This window comes from Danio rerio, chromosome 3, assembly GCF_052040795.2.
Source record: "Danio rerio strain M-AB ecotype USA chromosome 3, GRCz13ab, whole genome shotgun sequence".
NCBI classification, from domain to species: Eukaryota; Metazoa; Chordata; class Actinopteri; order Cypriniformes; family Danionidae; genus Danio; species Danio rerio.
Genome location: NC_141023.1, coordinates 4,026,966 through 4,048,973, shown reverse-complemented (window position 1 = coordinate 4,048,973; position 22,008 = coordinate 4,026,966). Strand labels below are relative to the sequence as shown.

Here is a 22,008-nt window from a genome sequence, read left to right as displayed (position 1 = left end):
TTTAGTTTCTCTCACATCATCCCAGCCAATAAGATTTGCCTGCTTCTGCCAGAATGTTTCAGATGCCTTAAAGTCCCCATTAAATCTTTGGGTTTTATAGCTGTTAGTTTTTTTTTTCAGTATTATATCTTAATCTAGTATACAATATCAACTAGCATTAGCATTTTAAAACATTATTTTACGCTTTATTTAGACACAATGAAATGTACACTTTATGTAATCTAATATACATGTGATTGTGCACTTTAAATGTACAGAATGTCTTAATACACTTGTTAGTTTATGAGGAGCTCATATATAGGTAGATCTGTTTTTGTTAGCATTTGTTGGCTGTGTTTATCCAGTCATTATGCTCAAATGTGTATTGGGGCGATTTAGGCTAACAGAATGAAGTAAGACATACGTGAGCAGATTAAGTAATACATCATCCTGTTATTATATCACAGGCTGATAGATCACGTGACTTCACAGGAAAGAGTGAGCAGTCCGTGTTTCTACAGATACAGGTGAGTTTAGAGTCAAAATAATAACACACGAGTTTGTAGTTGTGCTTTTCTGACAGGATTTGTCTCTTTATTGAGGGTTCATTCAAGTTTAAGCGCCATTTCATAACTTTTGAGAGCTTAATGTTTGCTCTATGCTAATAATTCTGAGTTTCGTTTTTGCTGGCTACAGCAAAGTGAAAGTAAGAAGAAATCGTGTTTCATTTCCTACATGACTGTCTCTACTTCTGTTTCGCTTGTCGCTTTTACTTTTCAATAACACTGTAGGCTGATGCATGCGATTTTTAAAAACGATGTTACAAAACATCTTTACATGCATGTGTGTAAAACAACAGCATTATGAGCTTTACATATGATTTTAAGAATGACAGTAGATTAATATTTTAAATAATAACTGAATTTTTTTTAGAAACGTCATATTTATTAAAAGTAAAATGTGTGTCTGTACCCAGCAAGCATGTTTTGTTTTTAAAAGATGTCTGATAGAACTGTAATAGTCTAAACATAGTAGTCTTGCCTAAAACAAGGCTAAATTTGGGCTGTCCATGAATATCTAATATGTGTCTAAGAATAGGCCAAAACTAGACTAGTCATCAAATAAACTGAAATGAATGACTACACATGTAAAGTCTGTCTAATCTGTCTTAATTGATAACTAGCCTAGTTTTGAGCTATTCTTAGATGTCTGTTAGATTTTCACTGACAACCCAAATTTAGCTTTGTTTTAGCCAAGCTGTCTACATTTAGACGTCTATTAAACACTAAATTGTTTGCTGGGTATCTAAACGATCATAAGCAGAAGAATGATCAAATAGAGAAGAGTCACAACACTGTTTGCATTTCCTTCAGTTTCTCAGACAGTCTTTTGTGGAAACACACAATTTTAATATAATAAGCCCAAATCTATCAGACACCCGCCCACAATTATATGTGTATATATATGAAAACACTCAAATCAAATGTTGCATCTCTGTGTGTGAAGTGAAAAACATCACTCTAAAAATATGAATACATAAAAACCTATTGATATTGGTTATGTACTATTATTGATAGACGGTGACTAAAATCTAATATAAGCAAAAGGAATATGAATCTACACATAATTGTGTGTACTCTTTATCTGTGTGTTCCCACAGGGAAATGGCAGCAGCGAGTGTCTCCTGGGCCGAGGCACAGTTCAAATGTATGGTGTGTCTGGACCTCCTGAAGAGTCCAGTAACGATTCCCTGTGGACACAGTTACTGCATGAGCTGCATCACAGACTGCTGGAATCAGGAGGAGCAGAAGCGAATCTACAGCTGTCCTTTATGCAAACAGAGCTTCACTCCGAGACCTGCTTTGGCTAAGAATGTGGTGTTTGCTGAAATGCTGGAGAAACTGCAGAAGAGCAGACTCCAGACGGCTGCTCCTGCTTCTGTTCACACTGGATCTGGAGATGTGGAGTGCGACGCCTGCACTGGAAATAAGCAGAAAGCTGTGAAGTCCTGTCAGGAGTGTAGAAACTCTTATTGTCCAGATCACCTCCAACAGCACGAGAGTCTCTTCAGAGGTCGAGGACACAATCTGATGGAGGCCACTGGACGACTGCAGGAGATGATCTGCCCTCAGCATAATAAAGTGATGGAGATTTACTGCCGCACCGACCAGCGCTGCATCTGTGTGCTGTGTTTGATGGATGAACACAAACATCACGACACTGTGACAAACGCAGCGGAAATGAAAGAGAAACAGGTACAGTATAGTGCTTGCTGGAACTCATCAATGACACTTTATTTTCCTTCAATCAGAGAAACCTCTGAGCTGTGGTGGTTTAATGATATTTGTCTGCAGGAACATTTGGAGGAGAACCAGAGAAACTTACTAATAATAATCCAGAAGAGAGAGGAAGATCTTCTTAAACTGAGAGACGCTTTTGGGATTCATAAGGTGAGAAAAATAAACTGGATGGAGATTCTGTCATTTGTTTTAAATCCATACTTTATGGAAGACAAGGAGATGTTTAGAAGAATGTTCAGGCTGTTCTTATCAATAGTTTTCACTGTTGGTAACTAAAGTGAATGAACTGAAAGTGATGAGTGTGTCCTGTACCAGCGCTCAGCACAGTCGGCAGTGGAGGACAGTGAGAGGATCTTCACTGAACTCATCCAGGATATTGAGAAACGTCGCTCTGAGGTGAATCAGCTGATCAGAGATCAGGAAAGAGCTGCTGTGAGTCGAGCTGAAGAACAACTGGAGCGACTGAAGCTGGAGATCAATGATCTGAAGAGGAGAAACACTGAGCTGAAGCAGCTTTCAGAAACACAGGATCATCTTCACTTCCTCCAGGTATTTATGTGTGTGTGATGTAGAACAGATGAAGAACAAGCTTCTGTACTTATAGAGTGTTTGTGTTTGTGTAGAGTTTCCCGTCTGTTTCTCTCTCTGGATCTTCAGATTCAGGCTTCACTGTCAGTTCTCATCTGTGTTTTGATGATGTGGTGAAATCAGTCTCTCAGTTCAGACACAAACTGCTGCAGTTCTCCTCAAATCAGATGAAAGTGATATCTGGAAGAGGTAAATACTGAACTATTTTTTTTAGAAAAATGTTCATGGAATATAAAAATAAAATAAAATTGCTGTAAACTTAATCAACTGTTGTGCCAAAGCAAATTGATAGAAAAACTTATATCATGCATGTTGATGAACTATCAACATATAAAATCATGTGATGATGCAAGCTGAAGATTAGCCTGAATTGATAAAAAATATCATTTTTTTCTAAAATGTGGCGTGGGGTTAAGTGAGACATAAGGCACAAGTTAAATTTAGTCTATCAGACTGCAGGACTTATGAATGAGGCCTTCATGTCAGCAGTGACACAACGCAACATCACTTCTGGATTTAGGTTAACTGGAATTTTTCCATATAACGGAGAAATTTTCCTTGATGAAGCATTTGCACCATCCATGGTGTCAGACTGGCCAAATTCTGAGCTCCAACCTGCCACTACTGAAGATTTGGATGATCTACACCCAGCAGGGGAATAATAGTTGGATAACAATCATGTAGAGGAGCATAAACCTAACCGTGAGCCTAAACTGAACATAAACTAAACGTATGCTTTAATTCTGATTGGCTGATTGGAATGATGTTCGAGGATCAAAATAATCTAATTTAAATTTCCTCTTGGGGCGACATGGTGGCTCAGTGTTGGCGTGGGTTTCCTCCGGGTGCTCCGGTTTCCCCCACAGTCCAAACACATGTGCTATAGGGGCATTGAATAAACCAATTTGGCCGTAGTGTATGAGTGTGAATGCAAGAGTTTACGGGTGTTTCCCAGTACTGGGTTGCATCTGGAAGGGCATCCGCTGTGTAAAACATATGCTGGATAGCTGACGGTTCATTCCGCTGTGGCCTCCCCTGATTAATAAAGGGACTAAGCCGAAGGAAAAAGAATGAATGAAGGAAATTTCCTCTTGAGATTAGAATTGATCTGTTTTTAATTTTATTTCCGTAGTGCAAACCATCCAGATCATCCAGACTACTGAATATCAGAACACAGAGGAGACTCAGCTAGGTAAGTTACCGGTGCTATTCAATATTATTGAAGACTTGCATCAGCTGCAAGAAATGGATCAAAATAATTGAAATTAATTTCTTAGAATGGATTAATCCTTTTTCACTAAAGTAACTGTATAATACAGTTCAAGAATTTAAAATGCATCTAATACCGAAATACAATAATCATCTATTAGTGATTCCACTTCATGATGTGAATGCTTTAACATAATTGATTGAGACGTTCAGAGAGACTATTTTTAAAAAGTCAAATGCGTAATATGACAGGCAATTGAGGATACACTGATGTTGCACTCATGTTCTTGTACTTCTAATCATTAAGATGCTCAGATAGCACAGAATGGAGATATCAGAGACTAAGGATGTTTGTGTATATATATACACACTACCTGACAAGAGTCTTGTCGCCTATCCAAATTTTAGGAACAACAAATAATAACTTGACTACTAGTTGATCATTTGGTATCAGAAGTGGCTTATATGAAAGGCAAAGACATCTAGATGACGCTTAATTGATCAAAATATAATATGATCATGCCTTGATTTTGAATGATTTCATTAGGACAGTAAGGTCTGACTCTGCTTAGGAGAAGGAGCGCTATCCGGCTGGAGAATTTGCCCTTTCCTGTGGTTTGTAATGTAATGGGCAGCACAAATGTTTTGATGCCACAGGCTGTTGATGTTGCCATCCACTATGCAGATCTCTCGCACAACCCCATACTGAATGTAACCCTAAACCATGAATTCTCCTTCACCAAACTTGACTTATTTCTTTGAGAATCTTGGCTTCATGTGGGTTCCAGTAGGTCTTCCAGTAGATCTCTCTATGTGTGATGATTGGGATGCAGATCAACAGATGATTCATCAGAACAATCCACTTTCTGATACTTTTACAAACGATCAACTAGAAGTCAAGTTATTATTTGCTTTTACAGTTGGAATTGACAGCAAGACTTTTGTCATGTAGTGTGTAATTGTTATAATGTTGGAATGAGTGAGCTGATAAAAAAGCATGGAAAGGTGATCCAGGGCAACAGCACATAGTGCAAACTCTTTTCTATAGTCGTCAATGTAAAGTTTGTATATTGGTTCAGTATGTCATTAGCAAAGGGAGTAAGATGATGCACATAGTGCCTGCATTACTTGAAGCTATGGAGAGATGGTATGGAAGGAGGGAGAGCTCTGAGAGCACATCACCCTGAATTAAACGAAATCATAAATATAACACTATATTTACTATGAACAGCATTTATTAAAAGTGTCAAGCCTGAATTTCATTTCAAAACAAAACAAACTAAATGTGTTTGTGAAACGTGCCATACAATTGTAAATTTCTCAATCAGTGCAAATCAAAATATGGTGCTTTTGATTTTCCTTACTTAATGTTAAATTAAGATCATAGTTACTAGAGGTAGTTGGGCTCACCTCCACTCACAGCTTGGGCTCTGGAACTCAACTTCTTAAAAAGGGCTGGACTTTCTTCTACTCTGGAGTTGCTCACGGTAAGAGGCTGCGGGCTGGTGTGAGCTTGCTTATAGCTCCCCATTTTAGCCGCCATGTGTTGGAGTTTTCCCCAGTGAACGAGAGGGTTGCCTCCCTGCCCCTTCGGGTCGGGGATAGGTCTCTCACTGTTGTATGTGCCTACGAGCCAAACACCAGTGCAGAGTACCCGGTCTTCTTGGAGTCCTTGGGTGGGGTGCTGGAAGGTGCCCAGACTAAGGACTCCATTGTTCTACTGGGGGACTTCAATGCCCACGTGGGTAATGACAGTGATACCTGGAGAGGCGTGATTGGGAGGAACGGCCTCCCTGATCTGAACCCAAGTGGTGTTTTGTTATTTGACTTCTGTGCTAATCACAGTTTGTCCATAACGAACACCATGTTCAAGCATAAGGGTGTCCATCAATGCACATGGCACCAGGACACCCTAGGGTGGAGGTCAATGATCGACTTTGTGGATGTATCATCTGATCTCCGACCGTATGTCTTGGACACTCGGGTAAAGAGAGGGGCAGAACTGATTACCACCTGGTAGGGAGTTAGATCCGCTGGCAAGGGGGAAAACTAGACAGACCTGGTAGGCCCAAGCGTATTGTGAGGGTCCTCTGAGAATGTCTTGCTGAACCCTAAGTCAGAGGGATTTTCAATTCTCACCTCCGGAAGAGCTTTGACCAGATCCCGAGGGAGGCTGGAGACATGGAGACTGAGTGGTCCATGTTCTCTGACTCCATTGTTAACGCGGCCGTGAGGAGCTGTGGTCATAAGGTCTGTGGTGCCTGTCGGGGCGGCAATCCAATGTCGACCATCGGGTTGTGGAAGTAAGGGATGCCGTCAAGCTGAAGAAGGAGTCCTAAAGGGTTTGGTTGGCTTGCAGGACTGCAGAGACAGCTGATGGGTATCGACAGGCCAAGCGTGCTGCAGCCCAGGCGGGTGCGGAAGCAAAAACTCTGACCTGGGAAGAGCTCGGGGAGACGATGGAGGAAGACTGTCGGTCAGCCCCAAAGAGATTCTGGCAAACTGTCCAGCGCCTCAGAAGGGGAAGGCATCTCCACATTGACGCTGTTTACAGCGGAAGTGGGGAGCTGTTGACCTCAACTGGGGATGTTGTCGGGCGGTGGAAGGAATCTTTTGAGGATCTCTTTAGCCCCACCCACATGTCTTTCATCGAGGAAGCAGAGACTGGGGGTGCAGGGGTGGACTCGCACATCACCCAAGATGAGGTCACTGAGGTAGTTTGCAAGCTCCGCAGTGGCAAAGCAGCAGGGGTGGATGAGATTCACCTTGTGTATCTTAGGTCTCTGGATGTTGTGGGGCTGTTGTGGCTGACACGTCTTCACAACATCGCATGGAGGTCGGGGACAGTAACTTTAGACTGGGCAACTGGGGTAGTGGTTCCCATTTTTAAGAAGGGGACCGGAGGGTCTGCTCAAACTATAGGGGGATCACACTCCTCAGCCTCTCGGGGAAAGTCTACGCCAGGGTACTGGAGAGGAGGATCTGGCCAATGGTTGAACCTAAGTTCCAGGAGGAACAATGCGGTTTTCGTCCGGGCCGTGGTACAATGGACCAGCTCTATACCCTCACCAGGGTGCTCGAGGGTTCATGGGAGTATGCTCAACCAGTCCACATGTGTTTTGTGGATTTGGAGAAGGCATTCGATCGTGTCCCACGTGGCATTCTGTGGAGGGTGCTCGGGGAGTATGGGGTCAGAGGCGATCTGTTGAGGGCTGTCTCGTCCATGTATGAACAGAGTAGGAGTCTGATTCGCATTGCCGGCAATAAGTCAGATTTGTTTCCAGTGCATGTTGTACCTTTGCAGGGCTGCCCCTTGTCACTAATTCTATTCATAATTTTTATGGACAGAATTTCAAGGCACAGCCTTGGGCTGGAGGGGGTCCGGTTTGGGGACCACAGAGATTTCATCTCTGTTATTCGCAGACGATGTTGTTCTGTTGGCTTTATCAGACATGGACCTTCAGCATGCACTGGGGTGGTTTGCTGCCAAGTGTCACACGGCTAGGATTAGTATCAGCACCTCCAAGTCCGAGGCTATGGTGCTCCACAGGAAAAAGATGGTTTCAAGACCCAGGACACGCTGGAGGGACTATGTCTCTCGGCTGGCCTGGCAATGCTCGGGATCCCTCCTGAGGAGCTGGAGAAAGTGTCTGGGGATGGGGAAGTCTGGGGTTCTCTCCTAAGACTGCTGCCCTCGCGACCCGGCCCAGAAAAGCGGCAGAAGATGAATGAATGAATAATGATAAGTTGCTTTAGAACAGAAAAGTTTAAAAAAAACTATGTGTAAGCTAAACACTTGCTGTTAAATGATTCCTGAATGTTATCCTCTAATGTGCACAGTCATATTCAATAAAAAGTACAATACAACAAAGCCAGAAAGTAAATAGTGAAGTAAATTAAAATGATGTATATATGAAAATAAATGTGTTAAGAAGCTATTACAAAACATTCTACTAGGCATAATAACCCAATATTTTAAAAAAATAAACTAATTGAAAATAAATGTATCAGTATTGGCAAGTACCAAAAAGAAAATATCAGTGCTAGACATATTCTGGAAAAAAAGTCAGTTCATTTGTTGTAATTATAAACCCTACTAATGTGTTATGTTAAAGATGGGATCTCAAGACTAATTGTGTTTCTCTCCATTAGATGCACATCCAGGACAGTTTGCAGCTGAGGTACTGAAGGACCCCAAACCCTCAACCCCTGGAAGTATATTTAGGCTGAGGGAGGCCAACCCAACACCCTTAACCCCTAAAAGTATATTTGAGCTGAGGCAGGCCAACCCAACACCCTCAACCCCTAAAAGTATATTTGGGCTGAAGCAGGCCAACTCAACACCCTCAACCCCTAAAAGTATATTTGGGCTGAGGCAGGCCAACCCAACACCCTCAACCCCTGGAAGTATATTTGGGCTGAGGCAGGCCAACCCAACACAGTTAACCCCTGAAAGTATATTTGGGCTGAAGGAGGCCAACCCAACACCCTCAACCCCTGGAAGTATATTTGGGCTGAGGCAGGCCAACCCAACAATCTCAACCCCTGAAAGTATATTTGGGCTGAAGCAGACCAACTCAACACCCTCAACCCCTAAAAGTATATTTGGGCCGAGACAGGCCAACCCAACACCCTCAACCCCTGAAAGTATATTTGGGCTCAGAGAGGCTAACCCAACACAATCAACCCCTGAAAGTATATTTGGGCTGAGGGAGGAGAACCCAACACCCTCAACCCCTAAATGTATTTTTGGGCTGAGGGAGGAGAACCCAACACCCTCAACCCCTAAATGTATTTTTGGGCTGAGGGAGGAGAACCCTACACTCTCAACACCTAAAAGTTTATTTGGGCTGTGGCAGGCCAACCCATCAACCTCAACCCCTGAAAGTATATTTGGGCTGAGGCAGGCCAACCCAACACCCTCAATCCCTGGAAGTATATTTGGGCTGAGGCAGGCCAATCCAACAACCTCAACCCCTGAAAGTATATTTGGGCTGAGGCAGGCCGACCCAACACCCTCAACCGCTGAAAGTATATTTGGGCTCAGGGAGGCCAACCCAACACAATCAACCCCTGAAATTATATTTGGGCTGAGGGAGGCCAACCCAAAACCCTCAACCCCTGAAAGTGTATTTGGGCTGAGGGAGACCAAGCCAACACCCTCAACCCCTGAAAGTGTATTTGGGCTGAGGGAGAACAAGCCAACACCCTCAACCCCTGAAAGTGTATTTGGGCTGAGGGAGAACAAGCCAACACCCTCAACCCCTGAAACTGTTGGATTGGACTGCCTCAGTCCAAATACACCCTCAACTGCTGAAAGTGTATTTGGGGTGGCGCAGTCAAACCCAACACCCTCAACCCCTGAAAGTGTAGTTGGGGTGAGGCAGTCCAACCCCAGCACCCTAACCCCTTGAAAGTGTATTTGGGTTGAGACAGTCCAATCCAACACCCTCGACTGCTAAAAGTGTATTTGGGATGAGGCAGTCCAACATAATGCCTTCAACCACTGAAAGTGCCTATGAGGCTGGGGCAGACCAACCCAACACCCTCATTCCCTAAAATGTATTTCAGATTGTGCAGGTCAACACAACACCCTCAACTGCTGAAAGTTTATTTGGGGTGAGGCAGGCCAACCCAACACCCTAAAACCTTGAAAGTATATATGGGGTGAGGTAGGCCAACCCCACACACTCAATTGTTCAAAGTGTATTTGGGCCGCCCCAGTAGACATATTTGGCCTGGGGGAATCCAACTTGACACCTACGACATATTTGGGCTTGTAAGAATTTTTTTTTTCCCGAACTCAGATATTCACAAAACAGATGCCATGTGATTTAAAACTAAAACTTTCCAACCTGAGAAGATGATCTGCAAGGAGACCAATGGTTCAGTCGTCTTTGTCACCAGCCCAAGGCCCGCTCTCCCACACAGAATAAATGATTATTGCATCATATTTCGCCACAGTTGTACACGTGTTGCTCTTAAAAGCGCGAAAGAGCTTATGTGTGTGTGCAGCACGATCACGCAGTCAGAAGCATGTGGCCGGTCAGTATTCACTCTCATTCACACACTGAGACGAGCAGAGGAGCGCAGACATCTAAAGTCATCTTAACGTGAGCGCTGTAATGGTCAAATAGGTGTCAAAACGCGTTGTTTAGTGATTATTTACATTAACACTCATTTGTGTAATAAACAAAAGAGTTGAGGATCAAAAGACGTGAAAGAGAAACCATTAAAGATACAGCGCGCTATAATCCTTCTGCCGCCTGTTTTTATTATTATTAAACAAACATAACGAGAAAACCTTTGCTGCTCTTGACTGAAGGACTGCTGTAGCTAAAGTGTTTTTCTTAGAGTGAAGATGCTTAAAGCACAGTTTGTTTAATATTTTATTCTATTGTATTTATTTCTCTTTCCATTGCAGGGTGGAAAATAACTGTATGTATACAGTTAAAGTCAGAATTATTAGCCCTCTTGAAAATTAGCAAATCTTTTCCTGCCCAATTTCTGTTTCATGGAAAGAATATTTTATTAACTTATTTCTGAACATAATAGTTTTGATATCTCATTTCTAATTACTGATTTCTTTTTGTCTTTGCTATAATGACAGCACATAATATTTTACTAGATATTTTTCAAAATACAAGCATTCAGATTAAAGTGCAGTTCAAAGGCTTAATTAGAGTAATAAGGCAAGTCATTATAACGGTAGTTTCTTCTGCAGACAATCAAAAATATATATTGCTTAAGGGGGCTAATAATATTGACCTTAAATTGGTTTCAAAATATTTAAACATGTCTTTATTCTAGCTAAAATAAAACAAATAGAAGAAAAAATATTATAGGAAATACTGTTAAAATTTCTTGCTCTGTTAAACTTAATTTGGGAAATATTTATAAAAAAATAAATAAATCTCAGGAGCGCTAATAATTTTGACCTTAACTGGCAATGGTTTTGAATAATCGTGATTACAATTATGACCAAAATAATCGTGATTATGATTTTTCCCAAAATCGAGCAGCCCAAAAAATAAAAAATAATCTAAACACATGCTTAAAATTCCAACATAATAGTGAAAATAATTAAAATAAATAACTTTAAATAATTATTTAAATTTTGCTCACTCGGGCAATCTGCTTGTCAACGTGTCGTAAAGGCAAAATCAAAACAAAAATGGCAGACAAACTTAAATGCTGTGATTCTTCAGAGGCGAAGAAAAAGATTAGACAGTTTGACAAAGCCTACCTAAATTTTGGTTTTATTGAAGGCCAAGACAAGTTAAAACTGATTAATTAATATTTTCTATACATATTACTATATATTAATATTACACAAACACACACACACACACACACACACACACATATACATATGCATATATATATATATATATATATATATATATATATATATATATATATATATATATATATATATATATATACACAGTACATATGTGTGTGCGTGCGTGCGTGCGTGTGTATTTATATGGTGGGGGGGGCTCCAATGTTTGTATATGTTTATGGGGGGGGCCCCAAAGAAAAAGGTTGGGAACCACTGCCCTAAGCCATGTTTTCTCCTCATTGTGGGTTTATTCAGGTTTTGCGTCTGTTTTTGTAGTTCAACTCAAACTGAAACAAAGCAACTCCAACAAAGCAAAGTACAAACTTTATTTATCAGCGTATATATATATGCTGTGTAAACCCCGGTGACACTGACATTCAGGACATGATGTCTTAGTCCAGTGGTCACCAAACTTCCTAGTGGTCTGGTGTCCTGCAGATTTTAGCTCCAACCCTAATTAAACACACCTGAACAAGCTAAACAAGATCTTACTAGGTATACTAAACATCTTAGCAGGTGTGTTGAGGCAAGTTGGAGTTAAACCCTGCAGGGACACCGGCCCTCTAGGAGATTGGTGACTCCTGTCTTAGTCAAACAGAAGTTGCACCAGAATGTACAGTGTTAAACCGAGGAGTCAGTGCGCGTCTCGCCATTGTCTTAATATAGTCTCTGCTGTTTCTGAATATGCGTTCTTCAGCGATCTTGCGTCCTCGTGTTCTCGTGTAACGTCATCTCCAGCTGCCAAGGTTCAGTTCCAATACTCAAGAGTGCAAAAACAGAGGACGCGTGAAACTTCCCGGATGTGTTTTTAATATCGAGGACACACCGATGCAGACTTGAGTACCGAACTTGCTCTAGAAGTCCCAGAAGTCATTGCGACTGGAGCTGGGAAGCGCAGCATCTCACTCCGCGGTGGACGACCTCCATGAAGTTGGCACCCCATAAAAACAAATAATCCCCAAAACTATGCCATTCGTTTGTGCTGATTTGTGCCGCAAAAACGAACATTTGTGCTGGTTTGGGGTCTGAGATATTAAGCATTGTTTTTTTTGACCGCGTGACGTCACTCTTCACCCCATTTTCTCTAAATCGCGCAAAACTGGTGTCTTTCGTTAGTGCTGGATTTGTGCTGGTTTGTGCTGGTTTGTGCCGTTAAAATAAACACGTTATCTATTTTCATTGTTTAGATATAATCAAAATATTTTGGGAGCCGTGACGTCATTCTCCACCCCAGGTTGTCTAAATCGCAAAAAACAGGTGTCATCCATTAGTGCTGGATTTGTGCTGGTTTGTGCTGTTAAAACGAACACGGTATCTGTTTTCCTCTTTTAGATATAAGCTAAATATTTTGGGAGCCGTGACGTCACTCTCCACCCCATTTTCTCTAAATCGCGCAAAACTAGTCTCATTTGTTTGTGCTGGATTTGTGCTGGTTTGTGCCATAAAAATAAACACTTTATCCATGTTTATTGATTAGAGATTGTGTAATTAAAACATTTCGGTAGCCGTGACGTCACTCAGCGCCCCATTATTTCCTCTAAATTGCACAAAACAGGTGACTTTCTTTAGTGCTGGATTTGTGCTGGTTTATGCCATTAAAATAAACACTTTATCTGTTTGTATTGTTTAGATATTGCCTAATCGAAACACTTTGGGAGCTGCGACGTCACTCTATATCGCACAAAACAGGTGTCATTCAATTGTCCTGGTTGTGCTGTTAATAAACACTTTATCTGTTTTCCTTGTTTGGATATAACCAAAATATTTGGTTAGATTTGTGCTGGTTTGTGCCATAAAAATAAACATCAGATATTTATATTTGTGCACAAATATGTTACTTTCGTTTGCTCACAAATTATGCTTGTTTGTGCTGCAAAAATATTTTTGTAAAAAAATAATATCAGATCATTAAGAGGTCTCTCCACCCCAGTTGCACAAACGACCTGTGCTGTTTTGAAGTCATTTGCGCAACATGGGGTGGAGAGTGACGTCACACGGTCAAAAAAACAATGCTTAATGTCTCAGACCCCAAACCAGCACAAACGTTCGTTTTTGCGGCACAAATCAGCACAAACGTAGCACAAACGAATGGCATAGTTTTAGGGGTTATTTGTTTTTATGGGGTTCCAACTTCACGGAGGTCACAGGACGCCTTCTCTGTTCTCGTGGTCTCTTGAGTTTTTCCGGAGGCCCACCTGGCAAGACCGGTCTCCACAAGAACCCAAGTCTGTTCTCTCAAAGAAATAAACATTAGTTTTAAGCCCTGCTACATTTGTCATTCATAATTTCATACAACCACAATTTATACAATTGTAAAGATAATCGTGTTTATATAAACACTAAATGAGGACTTTTCCCTCAATCCCCGGGTCTCAGTGCTGCAGGTCTCTTGCCCTGCCTATTTCAACCATTAGCCCTGCTGGTAATCTGGAGGATTTAGGTGAACACAGCAGCATGGCGATGTGTCTAAATGTGAACAAACTTGTACAAAATTCCCCCTATCGCGCATGAGCGAGAGAGACTTCTCTAGACAGGCTTGGCGCATGCGCGTTTATTCAGTTCAGCCGTACCCTACAGAGTATGACAGCACGGAGACTCCGCTACTCTGTTTATACTGCTCAAAAAATCTATCCTTGTTGTGTGGTATCACTGTGCGCGCATAAAACTGTAAGTAATTATCGTTCTTATCATTCTAGAAGTATTTATAATGTTTCTGGTATAATCTGGTCTAATTTACCTCAGAAAATCTAAACCCAGTTTTATTTATTTAATTGTTATCATACGTCCGTTTACTTTCATTACTTTTAACAGTTTCAGTTTCAACAACGATATTAAGTTTGTTTCATATTGTCATATGAATAGCTATCATGCGGAGCGCACGTGATAGTCACACAGGCGCATGCACAAAGTGTAATCTGACACCACTAGTTAGTGCCTATAGCAGCTGCGCTACTCTTTCGAGTTATATTGCATGTACTCCATATACGTATCAGTAAAGATTGAAACTGAGTGATTGAATATTGTTTATAACTTTGTATATTTGTCACTTTTATGTATATTTACAATTTGTTCCTGTTCTTTGACAGAAACCGCACCATATAATCACACAAAAGTGAATGTCGTCATAAAGAAATAATGGAAATTGGACATGTTCATTCTGGAGTAGCTGCAGTTCTTTCTAACGGAAGAATTAGGCCAGTTGGGTTTCAACCACACAATAGCGTACAGAATATCCCACAAAACTCCTGATACAAACCCCATGGATCATGGAAATTCAATTCAATTCAGCTTTATTTGTACAGCGCTTTTACAATGTAGATTGTATCAAAGCAGCTTCACATAAATGGTCATAGTAACTGGAACAGGGTAGTTCAGTTTTTAGTGTTTAAGTTCAGTTCAGTTTAGCTCAGTTCAGTGTGATTTAAAATCATTACAAACACATACGACCCTTTTGAAACAAACACATACGATCCTTCATGAACAGCTAAATACTGTTTGCTGTGGGTCCGTGGACACTCAGTCTCACCCAGTCATCAAGGTAGGATCTTACAGCTTGGCAATGGCAGGTCTGCCATGCTTTGGGAAAGCAGCAAAGTCACGAATAATTGAGCAGCAGGCTCTGCTCATAGGATAAGAAAGCTCCTCTATGAATAATAATGAGAAACCGACGCGTCATCTTTGCACTTGCAGTTTTGCTCTACGTCACCGATTTTGATCCGCCCCAAAAATCATTTTAAATGAAGCTGAAATTAGCTGACAAAAGCTCAACATTATCCAATTTTTTCCACAATTAAAGCTAACTGGTGCTAACATTGTCTTAACTGATGCTCAACACACACACATCTGTTAAAATCTCAAAAAAAGTACTCAAAGGTTTCGTGAACCTTTAACTTTACATTTACGACCAACATGATCAAACATTACTATAGTCATTTATATTCAATACTACAGTGTTTTTAAAACATTATAGCCAAGTAAAGTGTATCACTTTTTGTATGTTATACCACAATACACCACAGGTTTCTGTATTAAAACAAAGTGGTCAAATTATAATATATAATTAATAGTAATAAAAACAAATGATCAAACACTGTAGTTTTCATTGTATTATGTTATACTACAAAAAATATATACAGTATTTGATCATTTACTTATATTACTATTAGACACTACAGAACTACCGCAATAATACAAGTACTTTACTATAGCAGGGGTGGCCAACCCTGTTCCTGGAGAGTCACCTTCCTGCAGATTTCAGTTGCAACCCATATCAAACACACCTGAACTAATTAATTAGCACCACGTGATAATTACAGGCAGGTGTGTTTGATATGGGTTGCAACTGAAATCTGCAGGAAGGTGGCTCTCCAGGAACAGGGTTGGCCACACCTGCTATAGCATATGGTTCAGAAACATTATTGTTTTACTGTAAATTATTGATTTATTAAGGCATTTCTTCATGGGGACATTAGTAGTGTTGTAAATGTAAAAGGTTCATTAATTTAACGTTTAGCATTGTTGTTCATTCATAACACAATTATTTGTTTGTTTGCTGTAACATTTATTTCGTTTCTCTCACATCATCTCAAACAATAAGATTTGCCTGTTTCTGCCAGAATGTTTCAGATGCCTTAAAGTCCCCATTAAATTTCCCATTGGGTTTTATAGTTTTCAGCTTTTTTCAGTATTATATCTTAATCTAGTATACAATGTCAACTAGCATTAGCATTTTTAAACATTATTTTGTGCTTTATTTAGACGCAGAGTCAAATGCACACTGTGTATAGTCTAATGCAGTGCTTCCCGAAGTGGGGGTCACGGGACAATGACGAGGAGTTGCTTGGGGATTTTCAAAACTCAAATAAATTTGAATAAACTATTAGAATTACCATATTTTAATCATAACCCAAGGAAGACAATTTTATTTTTCCATCGCATGTTTAGATTAGCCACAAAGCAATAGTGTCAACTGCAGCAGATTGATTTTATAGGGCCAGGCTAAACTTTGACATCCTTTATGGCACTCTGATACATTAAAAATAAGATATTTGAGGTTAATAATAAATTAAATGTATAAAAAATAAATGGTTATTAAACTGTTGCATGCTTTTGTTGTCAACATGCTTATGTTTATATAGACCTACAGTTTTGTGTGCAACGTTTTTATATTTATATCCACCTTAGGGAAAAATGGGGGTCGCAAAAATTTATTTTGGGGTCGCAGGCTGAAAAGTTTGGGAAGCCCTTGTTTAATGTGTGATTGTGCACTTAAAATGTACAGAATGATCATTATATCAAACTACAAAGCTCAACAAACATGTTTTCTTCTATTCCAGCCATTCTCATTGTTGTTTCATCATCCAGCCTCTATGAATGTCTTGATACACTTGATCGTCTATGTGGAGCTCATATACTGCTGAAAAACAAAGTTTTACATTTGCATACAGCACCATCTTTTTGTTAGCATTTGTTGGTTGTGTTTATCATTATGCTCAAATTAGTAAAAGCTAACAGAAGGAAATAAGACATGTACTTGCTGTGGGAAATGAGCTGATTAAGTAATATCGTCATCCCGTTATTATATCACAGGCTGATAGATCACGTGACTTCGCAGGAGGCAGTGCGCAGTCCGCGTTTCTCCAGACACAGGTGAGTTTAGGGTCAAAATAATAACATACGAGTTTGCAGTTGAGCTTTTCATACAGGATGTGTATCTTTTTGAGGGTTCATTCAAGTTTAAGCGACATTTCATAACTTTAGAGAGTCCAGTAGCTAATGTTTGCTCTATGCTAATGTCTTGAGTTTCGGTTTTGCTGGCTACACCAAAGTGAAAGTAAGAAGAAATCGTGCTTTATTTACAACATGACTGCCTCTACTGATGTTTCATTTGTTGGTTTTACTTTTTAATAACTGTTAAATTTATATATTTACGAGGCAAACACCAAGAAATGCCATCAAGCGTGCTTTACTTCGGTATCAACAACGTCATCACAACAATACATCACATGACTTAAATAGTTGTCAAGAACCAAAGAATAGCCAGACCGACACTCAGATCATTACAAACACACATTATCCCAATACACCACGATAACATTGTAGGCTGATGCATGCGATTTTATTAAACGATATTACAAAACAAACCTGTAGACCTGTAGACTTCACATGCATGTGTGTAAAACTTACAACAGCATTACGAGTGTAAAATATGCTTTTAAGGATGACAGTAGATTAATATTAGTACAATAATAACTTTATTTTTTAGAAACATTTATTAGATGTTTAATACACATCTAAACATAGTAGTCTTGCCTAAAACAAGGCTAAATTTGGGCTGTCCATGAATATCTAATATGTGTCTAAGAATAGGCCAAAACTAGACTAGTCATCAAATAAACTGAAATGAATGACTACATGTTTAGTCTGTCTAATCTGAATTATTTGATGATTAGTCTAGTTTTGGGCTATTCTTAGATGTCTATTAGACGTTCACTGACAACCCAAATATAGTCTTGTTTTAGCCAAGCTGTCTATGTTTAGACGTCTATTAAACACTAAATAGTTTGCTGGGTATCTAAACGATCATAAGCAGAAGAATGATCAAATAAGGGAGTCACAACACTGTTTGCATTTCCTTCAGTTTCTCAGACACAGCTTTTTTATTGTGGAAACACACAATTTTAAATTAATAACCCCAAATCTATCAGACATATGCCCAAATTGATATGTGTAGATATGATATTATATGTGCAGAATTGATTCTTGAACAGACAAAGTCACACGTTGCTACTTTAATTCTGTATAAAGTGAAAAACATCACTCTTTAAAAATATGAATAAATAAAAACATATTGATAATGGTTATGTAGTGTAACTGCTGGACGGTGACTAACATCTAAAGGAGTATGAACCTACAAATAATCGTGTGTGCTCTCTTTATCTGTGTGTTTCTACAGTATAATGGCAGAAGTTGAAATTTCAGTGGATCAGAACCAGTTCATGTGTCCGGTGTGTCTGAATCTCCTGCAGGATCCAGTGACGATTCCCTGTGGACACAGTTACTGCATGAGCTGCATCACAGACTGCTGGAATCAGGAGGAGCAGAAGCGAATCTACAGCTGTCCTTTATGCAAACAGAGCTTCACTCCGAGACCTGCTTTAGCTAAGAATGTGGTGTTTGCTGAAATGCTGGAGAAACTGCAGAAGAGCAGACTCCAGACGGCTGCTCCTGCTTCTGTTCACACTGGATCTGGAGATGTGGAGTGCGACGCCTGCACTGGAAATAAGCAGAAAGCTGTGAAGTCCTGTCAGGAGTGTAGAAACTCTTATTGTCCAGATCACCTCCAACAGCACGAGAGTCTCTTCAGAGGTCGAGGACACAATCTGATGGAGGCCACTGGACGACTGCAGGAGATGATCTGCCCTCAGCATAATAAAGTGATGGAGATTTACTGCCGCACCGACCAGCGCTGCATCTGTATGCTGTGTTTGGTGGACGAACACAAAAATCACGACACTGTGACAATCACAGCAGAAAGGAGAGAGAAACAGGTACAGTATACTGCTGGAACTCATCAATGACACTTTATTTTCCTTCGATTAGAGAAACCTCTAAGCTGTGGTGGTTTAATGATATTTGTCTGCAGGAACATTTGGAGGAGAACCAGAGAAACTTACTAATAATAATCCAGAAGCGAGAGGAAGATCTTCAGCAGCTGAGAGACGCTGTTGACATTTATAAGGTGAGAAAAATAAACTGGATGGAGATTCTGTCATTTGTTTGAAATTTGTTCTTTAAAATACACAAGGAGATGTTTAGATTAATGTTCAGGCTGTTCTTATCAATCATTTTAACTCTTGGTAACTAAAGTGAATGAACTGAAAGTGATGAGTGTGTCCTGTACCAGCGCTCAGCACAGTCGGCAGTGGAGGACAGTGAGAGGATCTTCACTGAACTCATCCAGGATATTGAGAAACGTCGCTCTGAGGTGAATCAGCTGATCAGAGATCAGGAAAGAGCCGCTGTGAGTCGAGCTGAAGAACAACTGGAGCGACTGAAGCTGGAGATCAATGATCTGAAGAGGAGAAACACTGAGCTGAAGCAGCTTTCAGAAACACAGGATCATCTTCACTTCCTCCAGGTATTTATGTGTGTGTGATGTAGAACAGATGAAGAATGAGTGACGGTGACAAGCTTCTGTTCTTATAGAGTGTTTGTGTTTGTGTAGAGTTTCCCGTCTGTTTCTCTCTCTGGATCTTCAGATTCAGGCTTCACGGTCAGTTCTCATCTGTGTTTTGATGATGTGGTGAAATCAGTCTCTCAGCTCAGAGACAATCTGCTGCAGTTCTCCTCAGATATGATAGAAGAGATGTCTAAAACAGGTGAATACTGATATATTTTCAAAGGAGTTAATTGAGAAATTGAGAATATATTAGTAGTTTAATGTTGATTTTGTCTTGTTGTGTGAGTTAAACTGCAGATGTGTTTGGTTTCCATGTAGTGAAAAAGGTTCAGGTCACTCAGACTCCTGAAGATCAGACCACTGAGGAGTTTCAACAACGTAAGTTACCATGAAAACACAGACAGTCCAAAAATACAATACAGTAGTTTATTATCTTTAAGTCTTCTTCTATCTCTATCAGATCCTCTTCCAGTATTAGAGGAGTCTTCTCAGGGCCCAAGGAGCCAAATTCCTTGTTTTGGCTTTGGATCAGCCAGTACTGGAAACCCATCTATCTTTGGATCCACCAGTACTGGAAACCCATCTGGCTTTGGATCCGCCAGTATTGGAAACTCATCTTTCTTTGGATCCGCCAGTACTGGAAACCCATCTGGCTTTGGATCCGCCAGTATTGGAAACTCATCGGGCTTTAGATCCACCAGTATTGGAAACTCATCTTTCTTTGGATCCGCCAGTACTGGAAACCCATCTGGCTTTGGATCCGCCAGTATTGGAAACTCATCTTTCTTTGGATCCGCCAGTACTGGAAACCCATCTGGCTTTGGATCCGCCAGTATTGGAAACTCATCTATCTTTGGATCCGCCAGTACTGGAAACTCATTTAGCTTTGATTTCGCCAGCACTGGAAACCCATCGGGCTTTGGATTCACCAGCACTCCGCCAGCACCTCTAAAATTTTGCACAAGGAAGCCCAAACGCTCTTCCCACACCCCTGTAAGCTCATTTAGCTTTGGATCCCCTAGCACTGGAAAACCATTTGGCTCTGGATCCCCTCATCTTCTCTAATTTTGGCGTCCAAAAGGAAGGGAGTCCATTGCATAAATGAATATTTGCGTTAATTTTACTTTTAAGTGTCCATGTGCATATTTACATATGAATTTGTATTAATATAAAAAGCTTTTGAAATTATTGTTTTTTTTAGCTGTTTGTTAATCTACTTTATGAAAACCAGTTGCCTGATTTTTAATGATATAATATTATTGAAGTTGTCTTGATAACCATTTAATGCATCAGAAGTTTTCCTTTGGTTGTTTATTTTAAAAGGTGCAGTCTTTGACCTGATCTAATTTCATGCCAGCTGTGATGTAACTAGTCTTTCAGTGTGCCTGCCTCATCAAGCGGCTAATGATGGTGCCTTCCTCGCTTCTGTGTTTGAACAATGAACATGCTCACAGGTGACCTTACACAAAATACCAGATGCAGAAGAGGCAACAGCAAACGATTAGCTTTATGTATATATATATATATATATATATATATATATATATATATATATATATATATATATATATATAAATAAATGAAGAGAATCTCCTGTAAAGAGTGAGTAAAAGCCTGCTTGTATGTGCAAATACTTGTTCATCTTGACTCCTTTTAAAACCTTGAGCAACACAAAGCTGGACAACTTTGATGATGGACTTTGGCTGAGGGATTTTTTGACCATACTAGAATATCCGTTACTGCCATCTCACTGCTACCATTTTTATCATCACATGATCTGTTAAAACAAAGTCACGTTACTTTTCTGATGAGCAAGCTGAAAATTAATACATTTATTACATTTCATTTGTTCTTATTGGAATTAAAATCTTTGTCTTATTGAGTTGTTCATGTTTATAAGCATGCTTGTCTACATTCTACATTAATAACTGAGGTCAATATCAAGCAATGATGAAGGATAACACAAATATTACTGCTCTATGATGGTTTGAAGTGTTCATTTGATCAACATTTGTAATAAATTTGAATAAATTCATTCATGACACAACTGTTTGTTTGTTTGTTTGCTATAAAATCAGTTTAGTTTCTCTCACATCATCTCAGCCAATAAGATTTGCCTGCTTCTGCCAGAATGTTTCAGATGCCTTAAAGTCCCCATTAAATCTTTGGGTTTTATAGCTGTTAGTTTTTTTTTTCAGTATTATATCTTAATCTAGTATACAATATCAACTAGCATTAGCATTTTAAAACATTATTTTACGCTTTATTTAGACACAATGAAATGTACACTTTGTGTAGTCTAATATACATGTGATTGTGCACTTTAAATGTACAGAATGTCTTAATACACTTGTTCGTTTATGAGGAGCTCATATATAGGTAGATCTGTTTTTGTTAGCATTTGT

The 22,008-nt window shown here is 39.9% G+C and overlaps 6 protein-coding genes across 9 annotated transcripts in view; all 6 read left to right on the top strand.

The window, feature by feature from the left end:
* The window catches only part of myh9b (myosin, heavy chain 9b, non-muscle), a 798,697-nt gene that overhangs the window by 200,180 nt on the left and 576,509 nt on the right, over window positions 1–22,008 (top strand). The gene's annotated exons all lie outside the window — the stretch shown is intronic.
* Window positions 1–22,008, top strand: part of ftr46 (finTRIM family, member 46) — a gene marked incomplete in the record, with an annotated part of 57,521 nt that overhangs the window by 5,204 nt on the left and 30,309 nt on the right. Inside the window, 1 exon segment of the transcript NR_200066.1 lies at window positions 2,210–2,234.
* On the top strand, window positions 440–19,594 carry LOC147845429 (E3 ubiquitin-protein ligase TRIM47). The gene is made up of 4 exons (XM_087243823.1): window positions 440–506; window positions 18,377–18,971; window positions 19,067–19,162; window positions 19,328–19,594. The coding sequence occupies exons 2-4, from the start codon at window positions 18,381–18,383 to the stop codon at window positions 19,577–19,579; spliced, it is 939 nt and encodes a 312-aa protein (XP_087099949.1). The 5' UTR covers window positions 440–506; window positions 18,377–18,380; the 3' UTR covers window positions 19,580–19,594.
* ftr50 (finTRIM family, member 50) overlaps window positions 448–22,008 on the top strand; it is a 51,970-nt gene continuing 30,409 nt past the window's right edge. The window contains exon 1 of the mRNA NM_001423723.1: window positions 448–506. The gene's annotated coding sequence lies outside the window, so the exon portion shown is untranslated. The remainder of the gene's footprint in view (window positions 507–22,008) is intronic.
* Window positions 2,567–11,101, top strand: LOC100330744 (E3 ubiquitin-protein ligase TRIM47-like). Its single transcript, XM_087243725.1, has 4 exons — window positions 2,567–2,828; window positions 2,903–3,056; window positions 4,000–4,059; window positions 8,229–11,101. The coding sequence occupies exons 2-4, from the start codon at window positions 3,035–3,037 to the stop codon at window positions 9,488–9,490; spliced, it is 1,344 nt and encodes a 447-aa protein (XP_087099851.1). The 5' UTR covers window positions 2,567–2,828; window positions 2,903–3,034; the 3' UTR covers window positions 9,491–11,101.
* LOC147845428 (uncharacterized) lies at window positions 19,300–21,057 on the top strand. Its single transcript, XM_087243887.1, has 4 exons — window positions 19,300–19,561; window positions 19,649–19,802; window positions 19,901–19,981; window positions 20,064–21,057. Exons 2-4 carry the CDS (start codon window positions 19,778–19,780, stop codon window positions 20,666–20,668), a joined length of 711 nt encoding a protein of 236 aa, XP_087100013.1. The 5' UTR covers window positions 19,300–19,561; window positions 19,649–19,777; the 3' UTR covers window positions 20,669–21,057.